Genomic DNA, 25408 nt, shown 5'->3' with positions numbered 1-25408 from the left:
CGCGCTGGATAACCCCTTTAATTGACCGTATATGCGGACTCTGGCAAACAGCTGATAACGCGGCGCCAGGACAGGCCATCAATCAAAATATCCTGGAAAAGCCATTAACAACATACAACAATGAAGCACACTCACCTGGGGTCACTAGAGCAGTTGAATGTTCCCGTCCGAATGCCAAATTTCGTTACTTTTTTCACCATCTTCTCCCAATGGACTTTACTTACAAGGGGGCTCCGGCCATTTGCAACCACCTGTCAGTGATGAGAGACGAGTATTTAGGATAAGAGATAAAAAGGAGAGAAAAAAGCAAGGTGACTGCAAGTTGACTGACTACATTTCACTCATTGAGCTGTACATGTGTGTCCTGGTGCTCCTGTGGCTCTTATACCTTCCCAATCACTATTCTCCATAGGTGTATATAAGGGAGGGGGTCCTCTTTGATCTTTGGATGTATATGTATGTGACCAGCGGCTGCTTCCCTGGATTTTCCTCAATTCAAGCAATCGATTTAGCGGAAGATTATTAAAGGTTTTAGACTAAAAAACAAAATTGGTAGAAAGGTGGTAATCCAAAATGATAAAGGGGTTAGATTTCAGTAAAAAAAAAATTGACAGCTTTAAGGTGTACTCCAGAAATGTACAGATTTGTAAATTCCTTCTACTTAAAAATCTCAAGTCTTCCAGTACTTAGCAGCTGCTATATGTCCTGCAGGAAGTGGTGTATTCTTTCCAGTCTGACACAGTGCTCTCTGCTGCCACCTCTGTCCATGTCAGGAACTGTCCAGAGCAGCAGCAAATCCTCATAGAAAACCTTTCCTGCTCTGGACAATTCCTGACATGGACAGAGGTGGCAGCAGAGAGCAATGTGTCAGACTGGAAAGAATACACCACTTCCTGCAGGATATACAGCAGCTGATAAGTACTGGGACTTAAATAAAAGAAGTAAATTACAACTCTATATAACTTTCTGACACTAGTTGATTTAAAAACAGTATTACCCCTTAAAGGGCCTGGATTATTTTGCATTGATAAACATATTTCCCAATGAATTAAAGTAGCCCTCCGATAAGGTATTAGAGGATCCTCTTTTATGGCATGAAGAGGGCATAGGGCACTTAACATTATGTCTGATATGCTATACGATATGTAGTCCAGTGACATATCACAATGCTAGGAACTCGCAGGACCTTTTGCCTACAAACTGTGAAGCTGAGAAGCAAACATTAGTCAAAAAAGGCAAAGCAGACACACAGGGTCATGGATCACTACTGTGATATCAGTCATGCTGCAAAAAGATTACACACGCCGCATCAGCCGCCCTCGTGTCACTCACATGTCATGTTTACTTAACTATAGGTTTAGTCTCATTATATAGATATCTAAGAGAGGTTTTTTATCTGCAACTGTCCCTTATGCAAAGAGCGTCCCAAACTCTGGAGGACTCAGTGTGACCGCATATTACATGACCTCCCATTCATTTGCAAATTGGTGACCTGTAATACCACGTTCTTCCTGAAGTGGTCACTGCAGGTGACACGTGCAGCTTTCTTGGTGAATGGGGCAGATTGCTACAGGATTCAGCTGTCGGACCTCATCTTGGAAGAAAAACAGATCTCAGTGTATGAAGACAGTATTATTTAAAAGGGTTATCGAAGATTACAAAAAGCGCAGCTACCTTTTTGCAAAAACAGCTCCACCCTTGTCCTCAGGTTGTGTGTGGTATTACAGTTAAACTCTATTCACTTCAATGGAACTGAGCTACAAACCCACACCCAAACTGGAGAGGTGCTGTTTCTGGAAGAAAGCGGCCATGTTTTTCTAAGTCCGGACAACCCCTTTAAGGTTCATTCACATCTCCATTCATAACAGATCCATTCATGTTGAAGAAAAAAGATGGCAAAAAGATCCCATAGACGTTATATAAACATTTCAACATATGTTCGCTGTGTTTCTTTGAATAGGAAGTGAACTTTTGCACACAACCATTTTTTCTCAGTTTAAAAGATGGACAGGAGCAGCAAAGCTAAAAGCGCCCATAGAGAAATGGTGTCACCTATAAAAAAAGGTATAGTATAGTATGTATAAGGACACAAGGAATGGGAAGAGCTGGAGGGTTGGAGATTGGAAACCTTTTTTTCCCTTGTTGTCCATCAATGTTTCTATGTTCTGTTTCATAGTACAATATGCAGAAGTGACACCTACCTGCACCAGCCAGATGCCATCCTTTGTGTCCTCCACCAGCTCATAAAAGTGCATTTCTCCACTGAAGTTGGTGCTGGATCCGGCTTCGGAGGCCTCTTCTTCCTTTAAGGCAGAGTACAGCTCCCCTTCCATAAGATCTCCTGGTAATGAGAAGAAACCTCATGACTACACTGAATACACTATTACATATAAGGAAGACACCAACAGGTGCTACAGGTGAATACTCATAATAACTCTATATAACTTTATGCTGATACACAGCTCCAAGGCAGAACGTTCCCTTCAAACACTGGAGAATTTTTATCTGTAGATTCACAATGGATTAGAAGAGAGATCAGAAGTGAAAACATTTCTGTTGTGAGTGGACATAGCCCACAGGGTAATAGTGTGCCCCCTCTCCATGATGACGGCCCCAACCGCAGTGTGCCCCCTCTCCATGATGACGGCCCCAACCGCAGTGTGCCCCCTCTCCATGATGACGGCCCCAACCGCAGTGTGCCCCCTCTCCATGACTGCCCCAACCGCAGTGTACCCCCTCTCCATGACGGCCCCAACCGCAGTGTGCCCCCTCTCCATGACGGCCCCAACCGCAGTGTGCCCCCTCTCCATGACGGCCCCAACCGCAGTGTGCCCCCTCTCCATGACGCCCCCAACCGCAGTGTGCCCCCTCTCCACGACGGCCCCAACCGCAGTGTGCCCCCTCTCCACGACGGCCCCAACCGCAGTGTGCCCCCTCTCCACGACGGCCCCAACCGCAGTGTGCCCCCTCTCCACGACGGCCCCAACCGCAGTGTGCCCCCTCTCCACGACGGCCCCAACCGCAGTGTGCCCCCTCTCCACGACGGCCCCAACCGCAGTGTGCCCCCTCTCCACGACGGCCCCAACCGCAGTGTGCCCCCTCTCCACGACGGCCCCAACCGCAGTGTGCCCCCTCTCCATGACGGCCCCAACCGCAGTGTGCCCCCCTCTCCATATGGCCCCCAACCGCAGTGTGCCCCCTCCCCATAAAGCGGCAGCCATCATGTGCCCCCTCTCCATACTGCAGCAATTATCGTGTGCCCCCTCTCCAAACTGCAGCAACCATGGCGTGTCCCCTCTCCATATGGCCCCCAACCAGTGTAGCCCCTTTTCATAAGGCAGCAACCATTGTGTGCCCCCGCTCCATAAGGCAGCAACCATTGTGTGCCCCCGCTCCATAAGGCAGCAACCATTGTGTGCCCCCGCTCCATAAGGCAGCAACCATTGTGTGCCCCCTCTTCATAAGGCAGCAACCATTGTGTGCCCCCTCTTCATAAGGCAGCAACCATTGTGTGCCCCCACTCCATAAGGCAGCAACCATTGTGTGCCCCCGCTCCATAAGGCAGCAACCATTGTGTGCCCCCGCTCCATAAGGCAGCAACCATTGTGTGCCCCCGCTCCATAAGGCAGCAACCATTGTGTGCCCCCGCTCCATAAGGCAGCAACCATTGTGTGCCCCCGCTCCATAAGGCAGCAACCATTGTGTGCCCCCGCTCCATAAGGCAGCAACCATTGTGTGCCCCCGCTCCATAAGGCAGCAACCATTGTGTGCCCCCGCTCCATAAGGCAGCAACCATTGTGTGCCCCCTCTTCATAAGGCAGCAACCATTGTGTGCCCCCACTCCATAAGGCAGCAACCATTGTGTGCCCCCACTCCATAAGGCAGCAACCATTGTGTGCCCCCGCTCCATAAGGCAGCAACCATTGTGTGCCCCCGCTCCATAAGGCAGCAACCATTGTGTGCCCCCGCTCCATAAGGCAGCAACCATTGTGTGCCCCCGCTCCATAAGGCAGCAACCATTGTGTGCCCCCCTCCCCATATGGCCCCAGCCAGACTGTACCCCCTTCCAGTACAGCACCAACCACCATATGGCCCTCTCTCCATACACCGCCTTGTGTTTCACTTCTTGTACATCTAAAACCACTAGTTTCCCTCTGAATACACCACCATGTTCTTCACTCCCCATACAGCACCAACCTTCATGTTTCCCTCCCCATATAGCATCAACCACCGTGTTTTCCACACCACCAACCATTGCATGCCTCGCTCCCCATAGATATAATGACAGCCACAGAGTGCCCCCACAACACCACCCTCCCGTCAATCACAGTATTAGGAAAGACCAATAGATGTACACATAATTGACAGTGTGGTATGGTAATGGTGTACAGATATGTACCAGTAAACATCTTACATAACCAATATCAAGAAGGTTTCCTACCTGATTTCTCCACCAGCTCCCGGACATCTCTCTTCTCCGGGAGCCCCGAGTATCCCAGTCCCCGGCATTCCAGGATGGTCTTCAGCTGGTGAAAGCTTAATGTTACTGGGTCCACCAGCTGACTGGCAAAGATGCCCGTCTCATACCACACGATGGTCTCAAAGAAGCGTGCCAGGACAAAGAGGATGAGAAAGTAGAGGAGCAGGAGGAATAGCTTCAGCCACATCTTGCCAGGCTTCAAGGATGCAAGTCTAGGTGCCCGGCCCTGTGGGATCAAAGACGGGTAGAACCGGTGTCAGTGCCAAACAACCTGCGGACATCACATAAGGATTTATTATTGTGTCCTCCCCGAGGCTTCAGATTATACAGCTTCTCACGTGTCAGGAGGAAGGACTGCATGTAGATGACATATACAGGAATGTGTGGTTACGGCTTCAAGGAAAACTCCACAACAACCTCACACAGCATAAACAGCACACAGCTACATAGTATGCTGAGCAGCGTTACATATCCTGTCTTATCTATTATGGACAGATCCAGAGATATATATAAACTTAGCCCAGAGTCCAGGGGATTTCCTGCGACCAGAGAGCAGTGCATTGTGGGAGCTCAGCGGGTGGTTATATGTTCAATTGTATGCCTCTCCATGAGGAGATAAACCGGGGCAACACACCGGGGGATTCGGCGCGACAGAGCGGGGCAACAACACTGGGGGATCTGACGCGACAGAGCGGGGCAACACACCGGGGGATCCGGCGCGACAGACCGGGGCAACACGTCGGAGGATCCGGCGCGACAGAGCGGGCCAACACGTCGGGGGATGCGGCGCGACAGACCGGGGCAACACATCGGGGGATGCGCCGCGACAAACCGGGGCAACACACCGGGGGGATCTGGCGCGACAGACTGGGGCAACACATCGGGGGATGCGACGCGACAGACCGGGGGATCTGGCGCGACAGACCGGGGCAACACACCGGGGGATCCGGCGCGACAGACTGGGGCAACACATCGGGGGATCCGGCGCGACAGACTGGGGCAACACATCGGGGGATCCGGCGCGACAGATCGGGGCAACACCGGGGGATCCAGCGCAACAGATCGGGGCAACACCGGGGGATCCAGCGCAACAGACCGGGGCAACACCGGGGGATCCGGTATAGATATTAATATGAGTGCTGAGATATAGAAAGGAGTAATAGATACAGAGTAAAATAATATGGGTGCTAAGGTATGATCTGGAGTAATACAGGTTCTCAGCCGTTGGTTGGAGTAATACGGATGCTCAGATACAGGAGCTGTATGTATATAAACATTTAGAACGCCTATAAAACTTCTGATCACACAGCTCAGCCGCACAGATCACAGAGAGAACTTGTTATACCGGAAAGTCAGGAGAACTGAACCAAGAATCACAGCTCACACCGAGGAGGAGGAGGAGACTGCACAGAACAGGTAACTTTACACCTAATGTAAGAAAAGAAAAACTCCAGGGATTTTCCACCTCTGTGAATGTAAGTGGATCCGTCCTCTGACAACTTTAATCATTCTGTATACAGACATTTCCCGGCAAAGCAGGGTGACAACTTACACAACCCAGGGGTTGTCACTCAGCTTCTCCAGCCTGCTTACATACTCAGCAATGAAAATGGCCCAATATATAGGGAGATATGGCTTCCATCAATTATTCCTCCTGGCAAAGTGTGAATAAATAGACAAGTGGGCGTCACCATTTCACTTTTCAATTCATTGGACTGAATAGTGTGTAGAAAACACTCCTTCTACCAGGGGAATGGTAGCGCCTGGTTGTCCCTTTATTCATGCATTTCCTAGCAGAGGGCTGAGTATTCAGGAGGTTTTTCATTCTATATAACTCTGCTTGCTGTCAGTGAATGAGCTCACATACATTCGTCGATAGGATGCCTATAAGACCTGTCTTTGTTAAAGGAGTTGTCTTGTCTGACAATCTTTGTGTGATCATTTGTTTCTGTTATAACATCTCTACTTGCTGTCAGTGAAAGATACATTCTTTTATAGAAAATGTTATAGGGGTATAGTTATACAGCAAATTCTTTTCATTTCAAATCAACTGGTGTCAGAAAGTTCTATAGATTTGTAAATTACTTCTACATAAAAATCTCCAGTCTTCCAGTACTTATCAGCTGTTGTATGTCCTACAGGAAGTGGTGTATTTGTTGCAGCCTGACAGTACTCTCTGCTGCCACCTCTTCCTACGTCAGAAACTGTCCAGAGCACATAGCAAATCCCCATAAAAAAACTCACCTGCTCTGGATAGTTCCTGTCATGGACAGAGGTAGCAGCAGAGAGCACTGTGCCAGACTGGAAAGAATACACCACTTCCTGCAGGACATACAGCAGCTGATAAGTACTGGAAGACTGGAGATTTTTAAATAGAAGTAAATAAAAAAATCTGTATAACTTTCTGACACCAGCTGATTTGAAGGAAAGAAAATTACGCTGGAATTGCCCCTTTTAAGTTCTACCGACCTGTCTGGTTTATTTAAAGGGATTTTCCGGCAATCTCTGTGTGTTTCACGTCTTTACTTGTTGTCAGTGAATGTGAACCCAAGCAGACTGCCACAGGAGACCTGTACCTTTGCAATACTCACTTTGCAAGGAAACTCCCATCCTGCTAACCACTGCCTGAGGCAGGTAACTATACCGGACAAGTATATAACACTAACGGGTCTCCTCTATACGGGTGTATAATGCTAACGGGTCTCCTCTATACGGGTATATACTGCTAACGGGTCTCCTCTATACGGGTATATATAATGCTAACGGGTCTCCTCTATACGGGTAGCAGACAGGTATATATAACGCTAACGGGTCTCCTTTATACAGGTATATAATGCTAACAGGTCTCCTCCATACAGGTATATAATGCTAACGGGTCTCCTCTATACGGGTATATAATGCTAACAGGTCTCCTCTATACGGATATATACTGCTAACGGGTCTCCTCTATACGGGTATATACTGCTAACGGGTCTCCTCTATACGGGTATATATAATGCTAACGGGTCTCCTCTATACGGGTAGCAGACAGGTATATATAACGCTAACGGGTCTCCTTTATACAGGTATATAATGCTAACAGGTCTCCTCCATACAGGTATATAATGCTAACGGGTCTCCTCCATACAGGTATATAATGCTAACGGGTCTCCTCTATACGGGTATATAATGCTAACAGGTCTCCTCTATACGGATATATACTGCTAACGGGTCTCCTCTATACGGGTATATACTGCTAACGGGTCTCCTCTATACGGGTATATATAATGCTAACGGGTCTCCTCTATACAGGTATATATAATGCTAACGGGTCTCCTCTATACGGGTATATAATGCTAACAGGTCTCCTCTATATGGGTATATATAATGCTAACGGGTCTCCTCTATACGGGTAGCAGACGGGTATATATAATGCTAACGGGTCTCCTTTATACGGGTATATAACGCTAACGGGTCTCCTCTATATGGGTATATATAACGCTAACGGGTCTCCTTTATATGGGTATATAATGCTAAAGGGTCTCCTCTATACGGGTGTATATAATGCTAGCAGGTCTCCTCTATACGGGTATATAATGCTAGCAGGTCTCCTCTATACGGGTATATAATGCTAACAGGTCTCCTCTATACAGGTAGCAGACGGGTATATATAACACTAACGGGTCTCCTCTATACGGGTATATATAACACTAACGGGTCTCCTTTATACGGGTACATATAATGCTAACGGGTCTCCTCTATACGGGTATATATAATGCTAACGGGTCTCCTCTATACAGGTATATAATGCTAACAGGTCTCCTCTATACGGGTATATAATGCTAACAGGTCTCCTCTATATGGGTGTATAATGCTAACGGGTCTCCTCTATAAGGGTATATAACGCTAACAGGTCTCCTCTATATGGGTATATATAATGCTAATGGGTCTCCTCTATACGGGTATATATAATGCTAATGGGTCTCCTCTATACGGGTATATATAATGCTAACGGGTCTCCTCTATACGGGTATATAACGCTAACGGGTCTCCTCTATACGGGTATATATAACGCTAACGGGTCTCCTCTATACGGGTATATATAACGCTAACGGGTCTCCTCTATACGGGTGTTTATTCACTGACAGGATTTATAAAACGTGATCCATGAACACACAAAGTACAATGTAACGTTGCAGAGGGTTTCATCATACACGGATTAACCTGTAAGGTGCTGGGAGGCATCCACTAAGGCACAGGTCTCAAACTTGCGGCAGAACTACAATTCCCATCATGCCTGGACAGCCAAAGCTTTAGCTTTGGCTGTCCAGGCATGATGGGAATTGTAGTTCTGCCAGTGTACTAGGGTAAGAGTGGGCACCAGGCACTCCATCACTGTGGGGGGAGGGGATGAGGTGGCAGAATACTAATAACACGTGACAGCTGCAGGACTTGGGGTACAGCGCCCCCTAAAAGAGTAAGAACCCCCCCCCTAGGGTTATATAAGGGACTGGCCGGTGTCTGCCCCTGCCCACACCCCCTACCTCCTCGGCTGCGGGAAGGAGAGGCGGCTCAGGCGCTGCACTGCTGGATCCCCCCGTCCATCGCCGCCGCTGTCACAGGAGATGTTTACCGGGCTGCAATCAGCTGAGCAACAAGACAGCTGTGACGTCACCGCGACCTCCGACCCCGGCTATGTGTGTGTGCTCTTCTGTGTTTGGGGGCGGGGACTAACCATAGAAAGGCAGATAATACAGGCGGCACCATAGAGAGGGGAACGGCTGGTAGACAAGACAGAGCCAACTGGAAGATAGCTGCAGCGCCACTGTGGCCGGAGGATGTAACTGACACACAGGAGCAAATTCATCAGGGTCTGTGCCTTATGTGCTCCAGTTGTTGCCATGGCATGCTGGGAGTTGTAGTTTTGGATACTTGATCATATAGTCACTCTGCATACAATTCACAATCTAATAGTAATACAGTTCTCCAAATCTGCCAGCTTGCCTTGCAGAACTACAATTCCCATCGTGCCTGCATGCCTGGGGTTCTAATCCAGTAAACTAGAGATGGGGAACCTTCCGCCTTCCAGCTGTTGCAAAACTACAATTCCCATCATGCCTGGACAGCCAAAGCTGATGGGAATTGTAGTTGTGGAACAGCTGGAGGGCGGCAAGTGTGACACCTGTGGTCTAATGGCTATCCTAATGCAGCAGTGCTAACCATAGATAACTACAGGGACCAGGGCGAAGTGCCCGCCATTGGTGCCAGCGGAGGGATGATGTTGGGAACAAAAAACAAATACATTTACTTTATAGGAAAAACTATCAGCAGGTTGGAAGCATCTAACCTGCTGATGTGTCCCTATAGCTCACAGGCAGGGGTGTAACTACCGCTGTAGCAGCCATACGCCTCATCAGGGGGCCCAGTGGCCCACTCCCGCAGTACACTGAGCGTGCTCTCATCATTTGCAGCACCTGGTCTTCAGGGTGCTGCATATACCCTCTAACTGCAGGCGCTCCTGCCGAAAACTTGCAGTTAAAGGGGTTATCCAGCGCTACAAAAACATGGCCACTTTCCCCCCCTCTCTTGTCTCCAGTTCAGGTGCAGTTTGCAGTGAAGCTCCATTTACTTCAATTGAACTGAGTTTGAAACCCCACCCAATCTGGAGACAAGAGAGGGGGAAAGTGGCCATGTTTTTGTAGCACTGGATAACCCCTTTAAATGTTAAAGGGGTTATCCAGCGCTACAAAAACATGGCCACTTTTCCCCCTACTGTTGTCTCCAGGTCAGGTGCGGTTTACAATTAAGATCCATTTACTTCAATGGAACTGAGTTTCAAAACCCCACCCAAACTGGAGACAACAGTAGGGGAAAAGTGGCCATGTTTTTGTAGCGCTGGATAACCCCTTTAAAGAGGGGTGGAAGCAATAAAAAGTTGGCTATGGGGCCCAGCCATTTCTAGTTCCGCCCCTGCACACGGGACACTGAGGGTGAAGGTACGTGTCCTGCCTTGATCCTCTGCTCCGTTTCAATGTACTCTGTAGTCTACTTCCTATGAGGTGCTTTGGTGCACTGGGGGCGGGACTTCCACCCTGATCCGCTCCCTTCTAATAAATATTGGGGCGGCACTCACTCCAGCGTGGATGTATACTTATTAGAAATACAGCTTAGTTTAGCTTATTAGTTATATTGTTTCATATTATACTTTAGATGACATTACATAGATTTTTAGTTGCTGGAATACGCCTTTATTGGGGACTTATGACCAAAAACCATAGTCTGACACATGATTTCCTATACATTGATTTCTATGGCTCTGTGCACACATTAGTATTTGTTATGGATCTCTACTGGGGCTATAGCGCCTCTCCACTCTCTCTCTAGATTTCAGTGTAACCAGATCCCTCAGTAAGATGATCATCTTGCCTCTCTGGGTAGATCTGAACTGTGTTTGCAGTAGAGAGATGTATGGATGGAGCTTACACCGCTGCTACTACTACTACTACTACTACTGTCACTAAGGCCAATTGATTGAATACACAAATCCAATGGTGACCAGCTAAACTGGAAGGAAATTTTAATTAAAAAATTATAATTTTACTATTTTTTTTTAATGCTGTTTACAAGCATACCTCTTTGGGTGTCATATTGGTTGTCACCCATGATGGCCATAGTGCCTGTCACCTAACAGATATAAAGAGAGTCAGGTTGATATTTTAAAGGGGTTAGGGTTTAATTTAAAATACTTAGAATCAGATTGTGGTGTCCATCTGCTGGGATCCCCCCAGCGCTACAAAAACATGGCCACTTTCCCCCTACTGTTGTCTCCAGATTGGGTGGGGTTTCAAACTCCGTTCCATTGAAGTAAATGGAGCTTAATTGCAAACCGCACCTGAACTGGAGACAACAATAGGGGGGAAAGTGGCCATGTTTTTGTAGCGCTGGATAACCCCTTTAAATATGGAGTCTGGAGTCTCACCTTGGAGTGAACCCCATGATTTGACACTTAAAATAATAGTAAAAAAAACCCCAACAACTTTAAAACCATAAAATTATGTTGGAACGTACCAACATGTGTTAGAAGTCCACTTTAAGAACTGAAGACCGCTTTAAGAATAAAAAAGTAGTAAGAACAACTGTCTTTTTATTGCATTTTAATATTTTCCATAAATAATAGAAACACCATTAATGTTTTATTGACCCTTAAATAGCCGGCGTAAACTTCCCCCTACAGAATGGTTTCGTCCTAATTATCAGCAGGGCCCATAAAGGGTTAACGTCCGGACAGCCATCGCGAGCAGCCAATCAGCTCGCACACCAGCCTCTCGCGCAGCTAATAGCGTGACGTGGCTGACGTCAGGGTGGCAGCTTCCGAAGCCCCGCCCAGCAACAACAGCCGAGACCCGGATGCTAAAAAAAAAAAAGAAGAGCACTAGGAGGATGCAATCATAACTACGGGCAGGGGGAAGTGGAGCTGACGTAATCAGATGGAACGTACCATTAGTTGATGTCACAGAAAGGGGGAGTTTGCGTAGGAGACGTTTATTGCTGCCGGGAATAAGAAATGTGGGATTATTACAATTACCGGACACGTTATGTCAATTATTTTTTAACGCAGACCGGTTAAAGCAGACGGGTTTTTATAGAGTTTCTGTGAACAGTGGAGTTGACAGTTACTTAGTACCCCCCCATATGGCAGAGTGGTTTAGTCCCGGTAAAACAGGTCAACGATGAGCTCCGTTAAAAACAAAAACAAGCGGTGCTGACGTAGAGCTCCCGGTTGTGTGGTCTTCACAGCGGAGCCGTCCAGGAAAGACGAGAATTCGACTGTGACTCGTCATCCTCCCCCGCTGGTCGGTCGGTCGGTCAGACCGGTCACCTGATTCAGCCGGTTGTTGCTCATCCTCCCCCGCGGGTCGCATTGGCGGGGGCCGTTCCGGCCCGGGCCGAGGAGCTGCTTCTGCTGCTGTCTGAGGAAGAGGAGGCCCCGGGGCCGCCCCCCCGCCGCCCTGTGCTACCGGGCCCCCCGGCTCCTTCCTCAGGCCCAGGCGGGGACATGGATCAGTGTGTGACGGTGGAGCGGGAGCTGGAGAAGGTGCTGCAGAAGTTCGGGGGGTACGGGCAGCACTGTGAGCGGAGCCTGGAGGAGCTGATCGAGTATGCGGGCGGCCTCAGGAGGGAGATCGTACAGGCGGCCGGTAAGAGGGGGGGCTCCCCGGGGGGTGACAGCCAGTGTGCCGGAAACCACAGACCCATACACGCTGGCACACTCGGCTTTCCCCGGTCTTGAACATGCAGGAGCCTGGGAAAGTTGAGTGAGGGCTGCAATTGGCTAGACATAGTCACGTGACAGGTAAGGTAAGCTGTTGGATAGTCACATGACATTAGTAACCCAATTAACAGTATTGGATGACTGTAATCACATGATGTTACTGACCAGTGTCAGGTATTGGGTGGCTATGGTCACATGATGTTACTGACCAGTGTCAGGTATTGGGTGGCTATGGTCACATGATGTTACTGACCAGTGTCAGGTATTGGATGGCTATGGTCACATGATGCTACTGACCAGTGTCAGGTATTGGATAGCTATGGTCACATGATGTTACTGACCAGTGTCATGTATTAGATGGCTATGGTCACATGACGTTACTGACCAGTGTCATGTATTAGATGGCTATGGTCACATGACGTTACTGACCAGTGTCATGTATTAAATGGCTATGGTCACATGACGTTACTGACCAGTGTCGGTTATTGGATGGCTATGGTCACATGACATCACTGTGCCCTAATTCCCTCCAGTAATGTCTCTATAACCCTCACCTCATAATGCCTCATTCTCCTAATCATTTCCAGAACCTCATCCTACCAAGGCCTAACTGGTCTATGCACTGGGCCCCCAGTCACATGATGTTAGAGAACCAGCTTAGCTATTGGATGACTATGGTCACATGACAGCACTGGACAGACTAACCCTATTGTATGGTTGTTGTCACCTGAGTGGCATTACCTTGTGGATGAGGTGCAGCCATTGCTTGGCTATTGTCACCTGTGGCCTAGTTGTCACTGATGTCACTATAGATGACACATAGGGGGAGATTTATCAGACATGGTGTAAAGTGAAACTGGCTCAGTTGCCCCTAGCAACCAATCAGATTCCACCTCTCATTCCTCACAGACTCTTTGGAAAATGAAAGGTGGAATCTGATTGGTTGCTAGGGGCAACTGAGCCAGTTTCACTTTACACCATGTTTGATGACTCTCCCCCAGTGTCCCCAAGTGTTTGCAGATTCAGGCTGGGAGCCCCCACAATGCTTTGTAGCTTTTAGGACAGCAGCATTACTGCACGTTCCCCCAACCTGTGGCTCCCCAGCCATTGCAGAACTGCAGCCCCCATCAGGCTTGATGGGAGTTGTATTGTAGTTAATGCATTTGCTTCCTGTTATACCCTTCCCCCGACAGATGTCCTTGTCTCCAGGTGTGTAGAGCAGTGTCACCAGGTCCAGGCTGCCACTCTCTCCCTCCACCATGCTGTACACTGCAGCTCTGTTTTGTCTATTTGGCTGCTGTGTATAAACACAAGCTCCCCAGGGACTGAGCACTCTATGGGCTGATGTCTGTTGCAGTTATTATATATACTACCAGTGACACAAGTGAGGGCCGATGTCTATTACATAATAAGGATACAGTTATATATATATACTACCAGTGACAGAAGTGAGGGCCGATGTCTATTACATAATAAGGATACAGTTATATATATATACTACCAGTGACACAAGTGAGGGCCGATGTCTATTACATAATAAGGATACAGTTATTATATATATATATACACTAGGAGTGACAGAAGTGAGGGCTGATGTCTATTACATAATAAGGATACAGTTATATATATACTACCAGTGACAGAAGTGAGGGTTATATGTAAGAGGCCATTGCTGACATCTATGGGGCTCGTTCTCCACAGGTGTCATTAAGCTAAAGCTTCGGCAGTCCAGGCATGATGGGAGTTGTAGTTCTGTGACAGCTGGAGGTCTGAGCCTCTCCCCCCTTGCCTTACACGAGCCCTGGGAGCCACAGCGGCCCATGTAAATACAGGGAGGGGCTGTGAGGACTATTTTCGGCTCCTGTACTTCCTGGAGTTGTATTTCTGGACAGGACGCCTGGCACAGCTCAGCCGGTGGCCGGGAATGGCCCATTGTCTATGAGGCCATATATCTCCAGTGACCTGAGACAGAACAATAAGGTCATTGTAGTCGCCCTGATCTCCTCATGTGATATTTCTGTAAATGCAAGAAAAACTTTGATCAGCAGAAAACAACTCAGGACGATGTTTATTGGACATCGTACATCTGTCCAGCCCTGCTGGGCTAGTTACGTCTCTGATCAGACACCCTATACACTCCAGTGGACATGAGAGCCTTATCGGGGTGCTTACCCAGTGGTCCCATAGTGACTTCCATAGGACCTGGTCCATGAAAGACAAGCATCCCCCAATGTCTGGCAGATCACCTGCACGTTCCGCCGTATGAGCGCGTGTCTTTATTGTCAGGCAATGGACTGTAGCAGGGATGGGGATACTTCGGCTCTCCAGCTGTTGCAAAACTACAATTCCCACCAGGCATGGACAACCAAAGTGAAGCTATTCTTTTACATACAGGAACATTTGTCATTGCTTTCACTAAAAACGAGTGGAACTTTCCACACTTTTTCAAACTAAATAAAACTTAAATTTTTCCCATAAAAACTTTTATGGTTCCCAAGTTATTTCTGCAGGTTGTAGATGTCTCATAGTCAGGCAGTGGTGTTGTGACATCTGCAGTAATCCACATGTTACATGATGTAAGTAAGCCCCCCCCCTGATAGGCACACATATATAGCTATATGTATTATATATACCAACACAATACAAACCAGAGCTACATGATCCATAAAATGTCTCTTCTCTTCTCCCCAGTAGAACAAGATGGTGAACTGTCCGGGACGTTGTCTCTGGTGCTGACACAGTGCTGTAAGCGGATAAAGGACACAGTGCAGAAACTGGCCTCCGACCATAAGGATATCCACAGCAGTGTGTCCCGGGTGGGGAAGGCCATAGATAAGGTACGGTATGTGCTCATGCATCCTATAGATAAGGGACGTTATGGTGCTCATGCATCCTATAGATAAGGGACAGTACGTGCTCATACATCCTATAGATAAGGGACAGTACGTGCTCATACATCCTATAGATAAGGGACAGTACGTGCTCATACATCCTATAGATAAGGGACAGTACGTGCTCATACATCCTATAGATAAGGGACAGTACGTGCTCATACATCCTATAGATAAGGGACAGTACGTGCTCATACATCCTATAGATAAGGGACAGTACGTGCTCATACATCCTATAGATAAGGGACAGTACGTGCTCATACATCCTATAGATAAGGGACAGTACGTGCTCATACATCTTGTAGATAAGGGACGGTATGGGGGCATACATCCTATAGATAAGGGACAGTATGGGGGCATACATCCTATAGATAAGGGACGGTACGTGCTCATACATCCTATAGATAAGGGACGGTATGTGCTCATACATCCTATAGATAAGGGACGGTACGTGCTCATACATCCTATAGATAAGGGACAGTACGTGCTCATACATCTTATAGATAAGGGACGGTATAGGGGCATACATCCTATAGATAAGGGACGTTATGGTGCTCATACATCCTATAGATAAGGGACAGTATGGGGGCATACATCCTATAGATAAGGGACGGTACGTGCTCATACATCCTATAGATAAGGGACGTTATGGTGCTCATACATCCTATAGATAAGGGACAGTATGGGGGCATACATCCTATAGATAAGGGACGGTACGTGCTCATACATCCTATAAATAAGGGACAGTATGTGCTCATGCATCCTATAGATAAGGGACAGTACGTGCTCATACATCCTATAGATAAGGGACGGTATAGGGGCATACATCCTATAGATAAGGGACAGTATGGGGGCATACATCCTATAGATAAGGGACGTTATGGTGCTCATACATCCTATAGATAAGGGACGTTATGGTGCTCATACATCCTATAGATAAGGGACAGTATGGGGGCATACATCCTATAGATAAGGGACGGTACGTGCTCATACATCCTATAGATAAGGGACGGTATGTGCTCATACATCCTATAGATAAGGGACGGTACGTGCTCATACATCCTATAGATAAGGGACAGTACGTGCTCATACATCTTATAGATAAGGGACGGTATAGGGGCATACATCCTATAGATAAGGGACGTTATGGTGCTCATACATCCTATAGATAAGGGACAGTATGGGGGCATACATCCTATAGATAAGGGACGGTACGTGCTCATACATCCTATAGATAAGGGACGTTATGGTGCTCATACATCCTATAGATAAGGGACAGTATGTGCTCATGCATCCTATAGATAAGGGACAGTACGTGCTCATACATCCTATAGATAAGGGACGGTATAGGGGCATACATCCTATAGATAAGGGACAGTATGTGCTCATACATCCTATAGATAAGGGGCGGTATGGGGCCATACATCCTATAGATAAGGTAAGGTATGTGCTCATACATCCTATAGATAAGGGGCAGTATGGGGGCATACATCCTATAGATAAGGGACAGTATGTGCATGCATCCTATAGATAAGGGACGGTATAGGGGCATACATCCTATAGATAAGGGGCAGTATGTGCTCATACATCCTATAGATAAGGGACAGTATGTGCTCATACATCCTATAGATAAGGGACAGTATGGGGGCATACATCCTATAGATAAGGTAAGGTATGTGCTCATACATCCTATAGATAAGGGACAGTATGTGCATGCATCCTATAGATAAGGGACGGTATAGGGGCATACATCCTATAGATAAGGGACGGTATAGGGGCATACATCCTATAGATAAGGGGCGGTATGTGCTCATACATCCTATAGATAAGGGGCGGTATGGGGCCATACATCCTATAGATAAGGTAAGGTATGTGCTCATACATCCTATAAATAAGGGGCAGTATGGGGGCATACATCCTATAGATAAGGGACGGTATGGGTGCGCTCGTCTTATACATAAGATACGGTATATTTGTGCTGGGTCCTTCACAGCTGTAACATGTATGGAATGTCCCTTCCCTTCCTTTTAGCTGACTTCCCCTGAGGCCTTGTGTAATACTAGGAGAGCAATGGTTCCGCTCCCCTCCTCCTGCCTAGTGGCTGCAACCGAGACCCCAACTCTGTAGAGACACATATCCCTGAATATTTCTCATATAGAACCCAGTAACTCTTACTTATCAGTGGTTGCGTTGTATCATCCAGCCATGACCAGTTCTCCATATGTAGCTGATGAGTATTTATACAGAGTGGGAACAATATAGTATACAATATAAGGTATACACTATATACTGTAAGTCACCTGTCCTATTCTGAGAAGTCTTTAATATTTTATACAGTTGTCTTGGTCCCCTCCACAGGTAACAGATGGTAAGTGGCACATGCTGTTGGCAGCTGTTATGCTGCCCATATGGGCTGTCACTCAGCCTGTCTACCACTATAGTTCTAACCATCTATTCAGGATGAGCAGAGTTATATATCCCTGCCGGATTATGTGATCGCATTGTTCACCAATAAGTATAGCAGCAGCATTTACGCCTATAGGGTTTAGCTTTGCCTGTTTCTTTAAGACTTATAGTCTGTTTCTTACATAGTAATCCTACGCTAGGATCCTCAATATACACATTGTTGTTTTTAATCTCTTTCCAGAATTTTGATGCAGACATCAGCAGTGTGGGCATTGACGGCTGCTGGCAGGCGGACAGCCAGCGCATGCTCAATGAAGTCATGGTGGAACACTTCTTCAGGCAGGGGATGCTGGATGTGGCCGAGGAGCTGTGCCAGGTACCTGCTGCCAGACATACGTTAGATTCTGCGCCAGTTTCTGCAGGGCTGAGATAAAGATGGGGACCAGCCTTAGGGAATGTCATACATACAGAGCGATTGTGAGATGAGCTGAAGCTTATGTCTTTTACATAGAATAAATCTCCATAAGTAGTTAGGTTGCAATGTTCATAGGTTATATGACTGATCCTGAGTTACATCCTGTATTATACTCCAGAGCTGCAATCACTATCCTGCTGGTGGGGTCAATGTGTACATACATTACATTTCTGATTCTGTACTGATCCTGAGTTACATCCTGTATTATACTTCAGAGCTGCACTCACTATTCTGCTGGTGGGGTCACTGTGTACATTACATTACTTATCCTGTACTGATCCTGAGTTACATCCTGTATTATACTTGAGAGCTGCACTCACTATTCTGCTGGTGGGGTCACTGTGTACATACATTACATTACTTATCCTGTACTGGTACTGAGTTACATCCTGTATTATACTACAGAGCTGCACTCACTATTCTGTACATACAGTACATCACACAGTCTTCAGAGACCCTGGTCTGATGTTACAGGGGCTAGTGTTTTCTTCAGACATTATGATGGTAATACCATCCTGCTACATTATAGAAGACCAGCCAAATTCCCATAAAGCAGGGGTGTCAGACCTGCCGGCATCCAGCTGTAGCAAAATTCCCATCATACCTGGATAGCCAAAGCTTTGACCCTTGAGGATCTCCTCTATTGTTTATACAGGCACAGTCCTGTACATACTACCACTGTGGAGGTGCCGCTCACAGCTGCTTGTTTGGATCTGTTTCTGTGTAAACAGTGAGGGGGTCACCACTGACCCGTCAGTGGAGTCCCAGAGGTCCCCCCCCACACACACACACACACTATCCGGGTTATAGGGAACCTGCCATAACTTCCATGCTGCCTAACCAGCGAGTCTCTTCTGGGGCTGTGCTGAGCCATATCTGCAGGCCCCGGCAGACATGATTGATAGACATTTCCCTATACCCAAAGAGGTTCACATCTATCAATCAAGGCTGGTGTTGTGGGGGGTCTGCCCTGATCGCTTATGGTTCGGGCAGCATTAAAATGACAGGTTCCCTTTAACTCAGTTTTTAACTATTTAGATGCTGTAATTTTAAGGTGTCCTCCTAGAGCTGACTTGTCTCCTGCTTGGTACCTTGTGTCACATAGGGTGAGGTAAGACTTCAGGTGACATTTGCCTGCAGTGACACATGAATCCTGCTCTTATTCTTGTTGCTGGATTGTATTCATCATCTCTGGGCTCACAGTCAGGTCTTATTGTTCTGCAGGAAGCCGGCCTCTCCATAGACCCAAGCCAAAAAGAACCATTTGTGGAGCTGAACAGGATACTGGAGGCGCTGAAGGTGCGAGTGCTGCGACCAGCTTTAGAGTGAGTATTATGTGATTGTGAGACTCATCCCTCCTTACTCACACAGCTCACAACACCAAGGTGGCATTTTCTGTTCCTGATTTCAAGGACATCAATGTAAATGTGTGATTTTGACCTTAGCTGAACACTGCACTTGGCATCAGCCCCATAGAGGTGAATGGTGCAGTAGTGTTCATGTCTGACCCAGGCCTCATTAATTAGGGGCCATGGGATCCTTGTTCATAACCCCCAACAGTCAGGCACCTTTCGACCATCCCGCACATAGGACATGATTGTTGTTGGTGGGAAAACCACTTGTCATATCTGAGCATTTGCTGTAATCCAGTTAATGCTCTGCAAGTTAAAGGGGCACTCCGGCAAAATGTTTTTTGTTCCTTCGAATCATCTGGTGTCAGAAACTTGTATGGATTTGTAAATTACTTCTACTTTAACTCAAGTCTTTCAGTACTTATCAGCTGCTGTATGTCCCGCAGGAAGTGATGTATTCTTTCCAATCTGACACAGTGCTCACTGCTGCCACCTCTGTCCAAGACAGGAACTGCCCAGAGTAACAGCAAATCCCCATAGAAAACTTCTCCTGCTCTGGACAGTTCCTGACACGGACAGAGGTGGCAGCAGAGATCACTGTGTCAAACTAGAAAGAATACACCACTTCCTGCAGGACATACAGCAGCTGATAAGAAAACTTGGGTTTTGTAAGTAGAAGTAATTTATAAATCTGTATAACTTTCAGGTCTGTGCAGAATTTATTTTTCTGGGTGTAAACCGTATGGTTCCTGTTCATAGTCAGGAAGGAGAGATCTATAGGTGACCAGAGTAGAGTTCCATCTTTTTCTCTCTGTAGATGGGCAGTGTCAAACAGGGAGATGCTGATGGCTCAGAACAGCTCATTGGAGTTCAAGCTGCACAGATTATACTTCATAAGTTTACTGATGGGGGGAGCCGCCAACCAGAGGGAGGCGCTGCAGTATGCCAAAAACTTCCAGCCTTTTGCTTTAAATCATCAGAAAGGTGAGTGCATCACACTATGACTTTATGTGGAGAATGGGCAGGTGGAGCGGAGTATTAACCCTTCTCTCCGATTCCTAGATATCCAGGTGCTCATGGGAAGCCTCGTGTACCTGCGGCAGGGAATCGAGAACTCTCCTTATGTCCATCTGCTAGATGCGAACCAGTGGGCAGACATCTGTGACATCTTCACTCGGGACGCCTGTGCCCTGCTGGGCCTGTCTGTTGAATCTCCACTCAGTGTTAGGTGAGCGGCATACACCTGCTAGGATAGTAGGACTCTCCAGCTCCTCTAAAAAAAAACACTGACATGCTAGAGCTGAGCCGCAGTACAGCAGGATGTACAGATCCACTGATGCACAAGCTGGTCCCATTCTGGCAGACTTGAACCATCCTTACATAGGTTAGCCAGGATTAGAAAAAGCACTCCTACTTTCTTGCAAAAACAGCGCCATCCCTGTACTCAGGTTGTGTGTGGTATTGCAAATCAGCTCACTTCAGGGGAATGGAGCTGTAAACCCCACACCCAAACTGAGGACAGGAGTGGTGCTGTTTCTGGGGGGAAAAAAAGTTACTATGTTTTTCTAAGCCTGGATAATCCCTTTAAAGGGGATCTGTCCGCTCCGAGGTGCCAGCAGTGTAGTTTTGGTGTGTGTGTCCCCTGTTGTGTTTATTACCTTTGTTTTCGCCATCGGTGCTGAAGATGTGTTACAATCTTGCCCAACACATTGGATTCAAGTGTCAGAGGAGTAGTGATGAGGCGTGCCGAACTGCAGCACAAACTCCTCACCACTACTCCTCTTTGACACTTGGATCCAATGTGTTGGGCAAGATTGTGACACATCTACAGCACAGATGGTGAAAACAAAGGTAATAAACACAACAGGGCCACACACCAATACTACACTGCCGGCACCTCGGGCACAGCCCAGGTGCTGACAGATTCCCTTTAACTTACATGGACGGCTATTTTTTTTAGCACAGTAAGGTTTCTTGCAGGAGTTATTGCAGTGTCACTGATATGCGTTGATCACTGACCATACTGCAGCCTCTGGTTTCCAGTTTTTCCTGTGATGTTTGCACACAGATGTGTTACAGTGATGCTCTGTCTGGATGTAGTGATCGTATGATCTCCCATTTGTTGTCCTGCAGTTTTTCAGCGGGGTGTGTGGCGCTCCCAGCGTTAATTAACATAAAGGCTGTGATTGAACAGCGGCAGTGCACCGGGGTGTGGAATCAGAAGGACGAGTTACCGGTGAGTAGCGGCATCAGTCGCCATGCTTATGAAGCAGCATATAACACTCGTACATACCGCCTGGTACAGCTAATGTGAATGGAATTGATAGGCCATACTGTGCCAGGGTAGGGAAGTGACCACTGACCTCTCCAAAGCTCATTCCACCACATATGGAAGTGCGGGATTATACCTGTTTATTTTCGCACAACACTTATTACCTATTCACAAGATTGGATATTGTTTGATCACTGGGACTCCCATCGAGACTGAACACTGGGGTCCTGTGTCCCCTTATAAAGGAGCAGAGTTTGGCTATTTGTGTTGCTGCTTCCTTCAGCTTTATGGAGCTAATTGCTGGCTGTCTCCATCAGTCACAGAGGTGGATGGTGCGGCAGCAGCACGCACATTGGATCACTGCTTTATTCACCTGGGTGGACATAGAACCCCATTACTTCTGATCGGGACAGTCATCACGTATCCTGTAGATAAATTATCAGTTTAGTCAGTGGGAAAAGCCCTATAAAGGGACATCCCCTGATTTGTTGTCTTTGTTCCCAATCAAATAACAATGCTGGCACGTGTAGCATCTCTGTTCAGAGCTTGCAGCGTCTTCAGATTGACTCCCCTCCCCCGCACCAGAGTGTGCGGTCATCCAGGACGAACCTCCTATACTTTATTAGAATCCAGCACATTCTGCTGACTGTAAGCACAATGACGAGCCAAACTATGGTGAAGAATGTGGATTGTCCTGTGTCAGCATTGTGTCACCTATTCCTCATTTCTTCTCAGATTGAAGTGGACCTTGGTAAAAAATGCTGGTACCATTCAATATTTGCCTGCCCGATCCTTCGCCAGCAAACTACAGACAATAATCCTCCCATGAAACTTGTTTGTGGACATATTATATCCAGAGATGCATTAAATAAAATGTTTAATGGTAGCAAGTAAGTATCTGCTCCCCCCCCCATACATAACTTATGTTATTTGGTGTCTTATGTCCTAACAGTGTTTCTTCTAGTCTTACCTCTTCATCTTGCTAAATGTTTAAAGATGGACGTGTGTGTGGCCATAGTCTCATAGTCTCTGCTTGTTAGAGGAAATGCTTAGCCAGTGTTATGGCATTGTCCTTCTCTGACAAGCAGACACATGGAATATACAGCAGCTTTAGAATCTTGGGGTTGGACCCAATACTATGGAGGAGAGGGATGGCACCATACTGGATTATTCAGCTGAGGTTGAAGAAAGAGGGGCAGGTGATATCCTGCAGCTGCCTAGAGGTGAGCGAACCTCGAGTACGCCTGCGTTTTCCGAACCCGAGCATGCAGCATTTGATTACCAGTGGCTGAAGAAGTTGGATGCAGCCCTAGCCCCTTAAAAACATGAATACGGCCATAGGCCGTATCCATGTTTTTCAGAAAGCCTTAGCGCTGCATCCAACTTCAGCCACTGCTAATCGAATGCCGCACGCACAGTTTCAGACAAACCCAGGTGTACTCGAAGTTCGCTCACCTCTACATCCGCCATCTTTATTTCAGCTATAAAAGACAAGTTGAAAAGGGGCAATATACAGAGAATACTGAAAGGGTTTTATAAACAGTGGAATATTATACATGGTTAGGTAAAGGAGTCGTCACCACATAACTGATTGAGGAGCCTCTCCGCAGTCAGACCCTCTCAATCACCACCAGAAGAATTAAGCACATGACCGCTCTGTTTTTCTCATTCTCTATGGGAGCTGCTGGAGATAGCTGTGCACTATACTCGGCAATCTCTGGTCCCTGTTGGAGAGAGTACAGCACGTTTTGTCTGTATATGTAGACATGCATGGCTGTCTTTTTACTAATGAACTGTCTCTTTCCTGCAGATTAAAGTGCCCGTATTGCCCTATGGAGCAGAGTCCAGGAGACGCCAAGCAGATCTTCTTCTGAGGACGGAGGAAGCCTCTTCTGTTGGCGTTTGGCGGCCTGTTTTGGTTTTTAGTGCATTCGAAGAAAGCCTGGGGAGTTCTTCCCACATTTTCATTAACTACAGAAGACAGGATCATCCTGACATTTTTTGGTAAATCCTATCCACATAGACACTACCAACAAGTATAATCCTGACCAGCATATAGACGGAGCCAGGGTTGAAGTCTTGTTGTAAATGTGCGTCCCAAGGACCTCCATGTAACCTCTGTATATGACCGCGCTGCAGCAGCAGTCACACCATGCAGGTTTTTTTGTACTTACAAAGCAAGAGATGATGTAAACTTTTTATTGTTAAATTCCGGACCTCTCCCCTACCTCCTCCCCGCTCTTCTCTTACTATCCCCCACCCGGTTATCTGATTGCTGATTGTCTATATAGAGCAATGTCGTGAGTTCTCTTCCCTCGTATGGTGTACATAACCAAACCGTTCTACAGAGACGTCTAGTACAGACATAGCCGATAGAAGATTTAACATGTATTTTTTTGCTAAGAGAAATTGCCGTAATATCTTCATAGTTTCCTTTGATTTTTTTTTTTTTTTTTCTTTGCTGTACTTAACAAAAAAAAAAGTGTAAATAATCCCGGCACCGTGACTATAATTTAATAAGAGTGAGGAGCTATTTGCTGCTAAGATATAACGGGGTATATTGTGCTTTTACTGAAATAAGAAATGTTTGTGTGAACAGAATATTCAATAAAAAAAGATATGACTTTGGTGTTTGTTGGGTGACTGGATCGCTATCTGTCCTCTCAGCTGGACATCGGGACAAATTGTCGGCTCATTGTATAGGGACACAATTCCACACTGTGGTAGGGGTTCCAGTGTATGTTGTATGCTGCAGACTGGACATGGAAGTGATTATTTAAAGGGGTACTTTTTCTTTCAAATCAGCTGGTATCAGAAAGTTATATAGATTTGTAACTTACTTCTATTTAAAAATCTTAATTCTTCTAGTTCTTATCAGCTGCTGTATGTCCTGCAGGATGTGGGGTTTCCTTTTCAGTCTGACACAGTGCTCTCTGCTGCCACCTCTGTCCATGTCAGGAACTGTCCAGAGCATGGGAATGCTCTCGGCATTACCCTCCTTTAACCCTAAAGAAACCACCCCCCTATCAATAAAGACAAACTACCAAAAATCCATTTGTTTGGGGAAGGGGGGGGGGGGGTTCTGCTCTGTATTGTTTCTGTCCTTCCTTGTTTAGCATTTCCCAGAATGCAATGCTTTCCCTCATGTGATCATCACAGCCCCCACCCATTACAATCAGTAAAATTAGTGCAGCAGCTGCTTCTGGCCGGCTAGAGATGGTGAATCAGTCAGGGGATTGGGTTATCCAGCCAAGCCTCCTGTGATATCACGCCCTGCCCCC

At 46.8% G+C, this 25408-nt stretch overlaps 2 protein-coding genes across 5 annotated transcripts in view; one reads left to right on the top strand and one right to left on the bottom strand.

The window, feature by feature from the left end:
- The window catches only part of LOC138797287 (charged multivesicular body protein 3), a 30346-nt gene extending 21166 nt beyond the window's left edge, over positions 1 to 9180 (bottom strand). The window contains exons 1-4 of one of the 3 annotated variants that reach the window (XM_069977232.1): positions 9004 to 9180; positions 4442 to 4706; positions 2202 to 2341; positions 136 to 251 (exon numbers count right to left, since the gene is read on the bottom strand). In XM_069977232.1, coding sequence (XP_069833333.1) covers positions 136 to 251; positions 2202 to 2341; positions 4442 to 4667 — 482 coding nt within the window. In that variant the 5' untranslated portion in view covers positions 4668 to 4706; positions 9004 to 9180. Of the gene's footprint in view, positions 1 to 135; positions 252 to 388; positions 654 to 2201; positions 2342 to 4441; positions 4707 to 9003 lie in introns of those variants that run through there. The other 2 variants (XM_069977235.1, XM_069977233.1) reach the window with 2 other exon arrangements.
- A 2725-nt stretch (positions 9181 to 11905) lies between these two features.
- Positions 11906 to 24754, top strand: RMND5A (required for meiotic nuclear division 5 homolog A). 2 transcript variants are annotated; one of them, XM_069977230.1, is made up of 9 exons: positions 11906 to 12657; positions 15426 to 15568; positions 18270 to 18404; positions 19728 to 19828; positions 20673 to 20839; positions 20918 to 21083; positions 21989 to 22091; positions 22863 to 23017; positions 23938 to 24754. In XM_069977230.1, exons 1-9 carry the CDS (start codon positions 12516 to 12518, stop codon positions 23999 to 24001), a joined length of 1176 nt encoding a protein of 391 aa, XP_069833331.1. In that variant the 5' UTR covers positions 11906 to 12515; the 3' UTR covers positions 24002 to 24754. The 2 variants fall into 2 exon arrangements, with proteins under 2 accessions (XP_069833331.1, XP_069833330.1); XM_069977229.1 differs by having other exon boundaries at positions 15423 to 15568.
- The last annotated feature ends 654 nt before the right edge of the window (positions 24755 to 25408 follow it).

The sequence above is a fragment of the Dendropsophus ebraccatus genome, chromosome 7 (genome assembly GCF_027789765.1).
Source record: "Dendropsophus ebraccatus isolate aDenEbr1 chromosome 7, aDenEbr1.pat, whole genome shotgun sequence".
NCBI lineage: Eukaryota > Metazoa > Chordata > Amphibia > Anura > Hylidae > Dendropsophus > Dendropsophus ebraccatus.
Note: the sequence above shows the minus strand (reverse complement) of the source record. Positions and strands in the feature narration are given on the sequence as shown.

Coding starts and splice junctions, on each gene's coding strand:
- RMND5A (XM_069977229.1), top strand. CDS start 12,516: ATGGATCAGTGTGTGACGGTGGAGCGGGAGCTGGAGAAGGTGCTGCAG. Junction 15,569..18,269: donor TGGGGAAGGCCATAGATAAG/GTACGGTATGTG, acceptor ATCTCTTTCCAG/AATTTTGATGCAGACATCAG. Junction 19,829..20,672: donor GTGCTGCGACCAGCTTTAGA/GTGAGTATTATG, acceptor TTCTCTCTGTAG/ATGGGCAGTGTCAAACAGGG.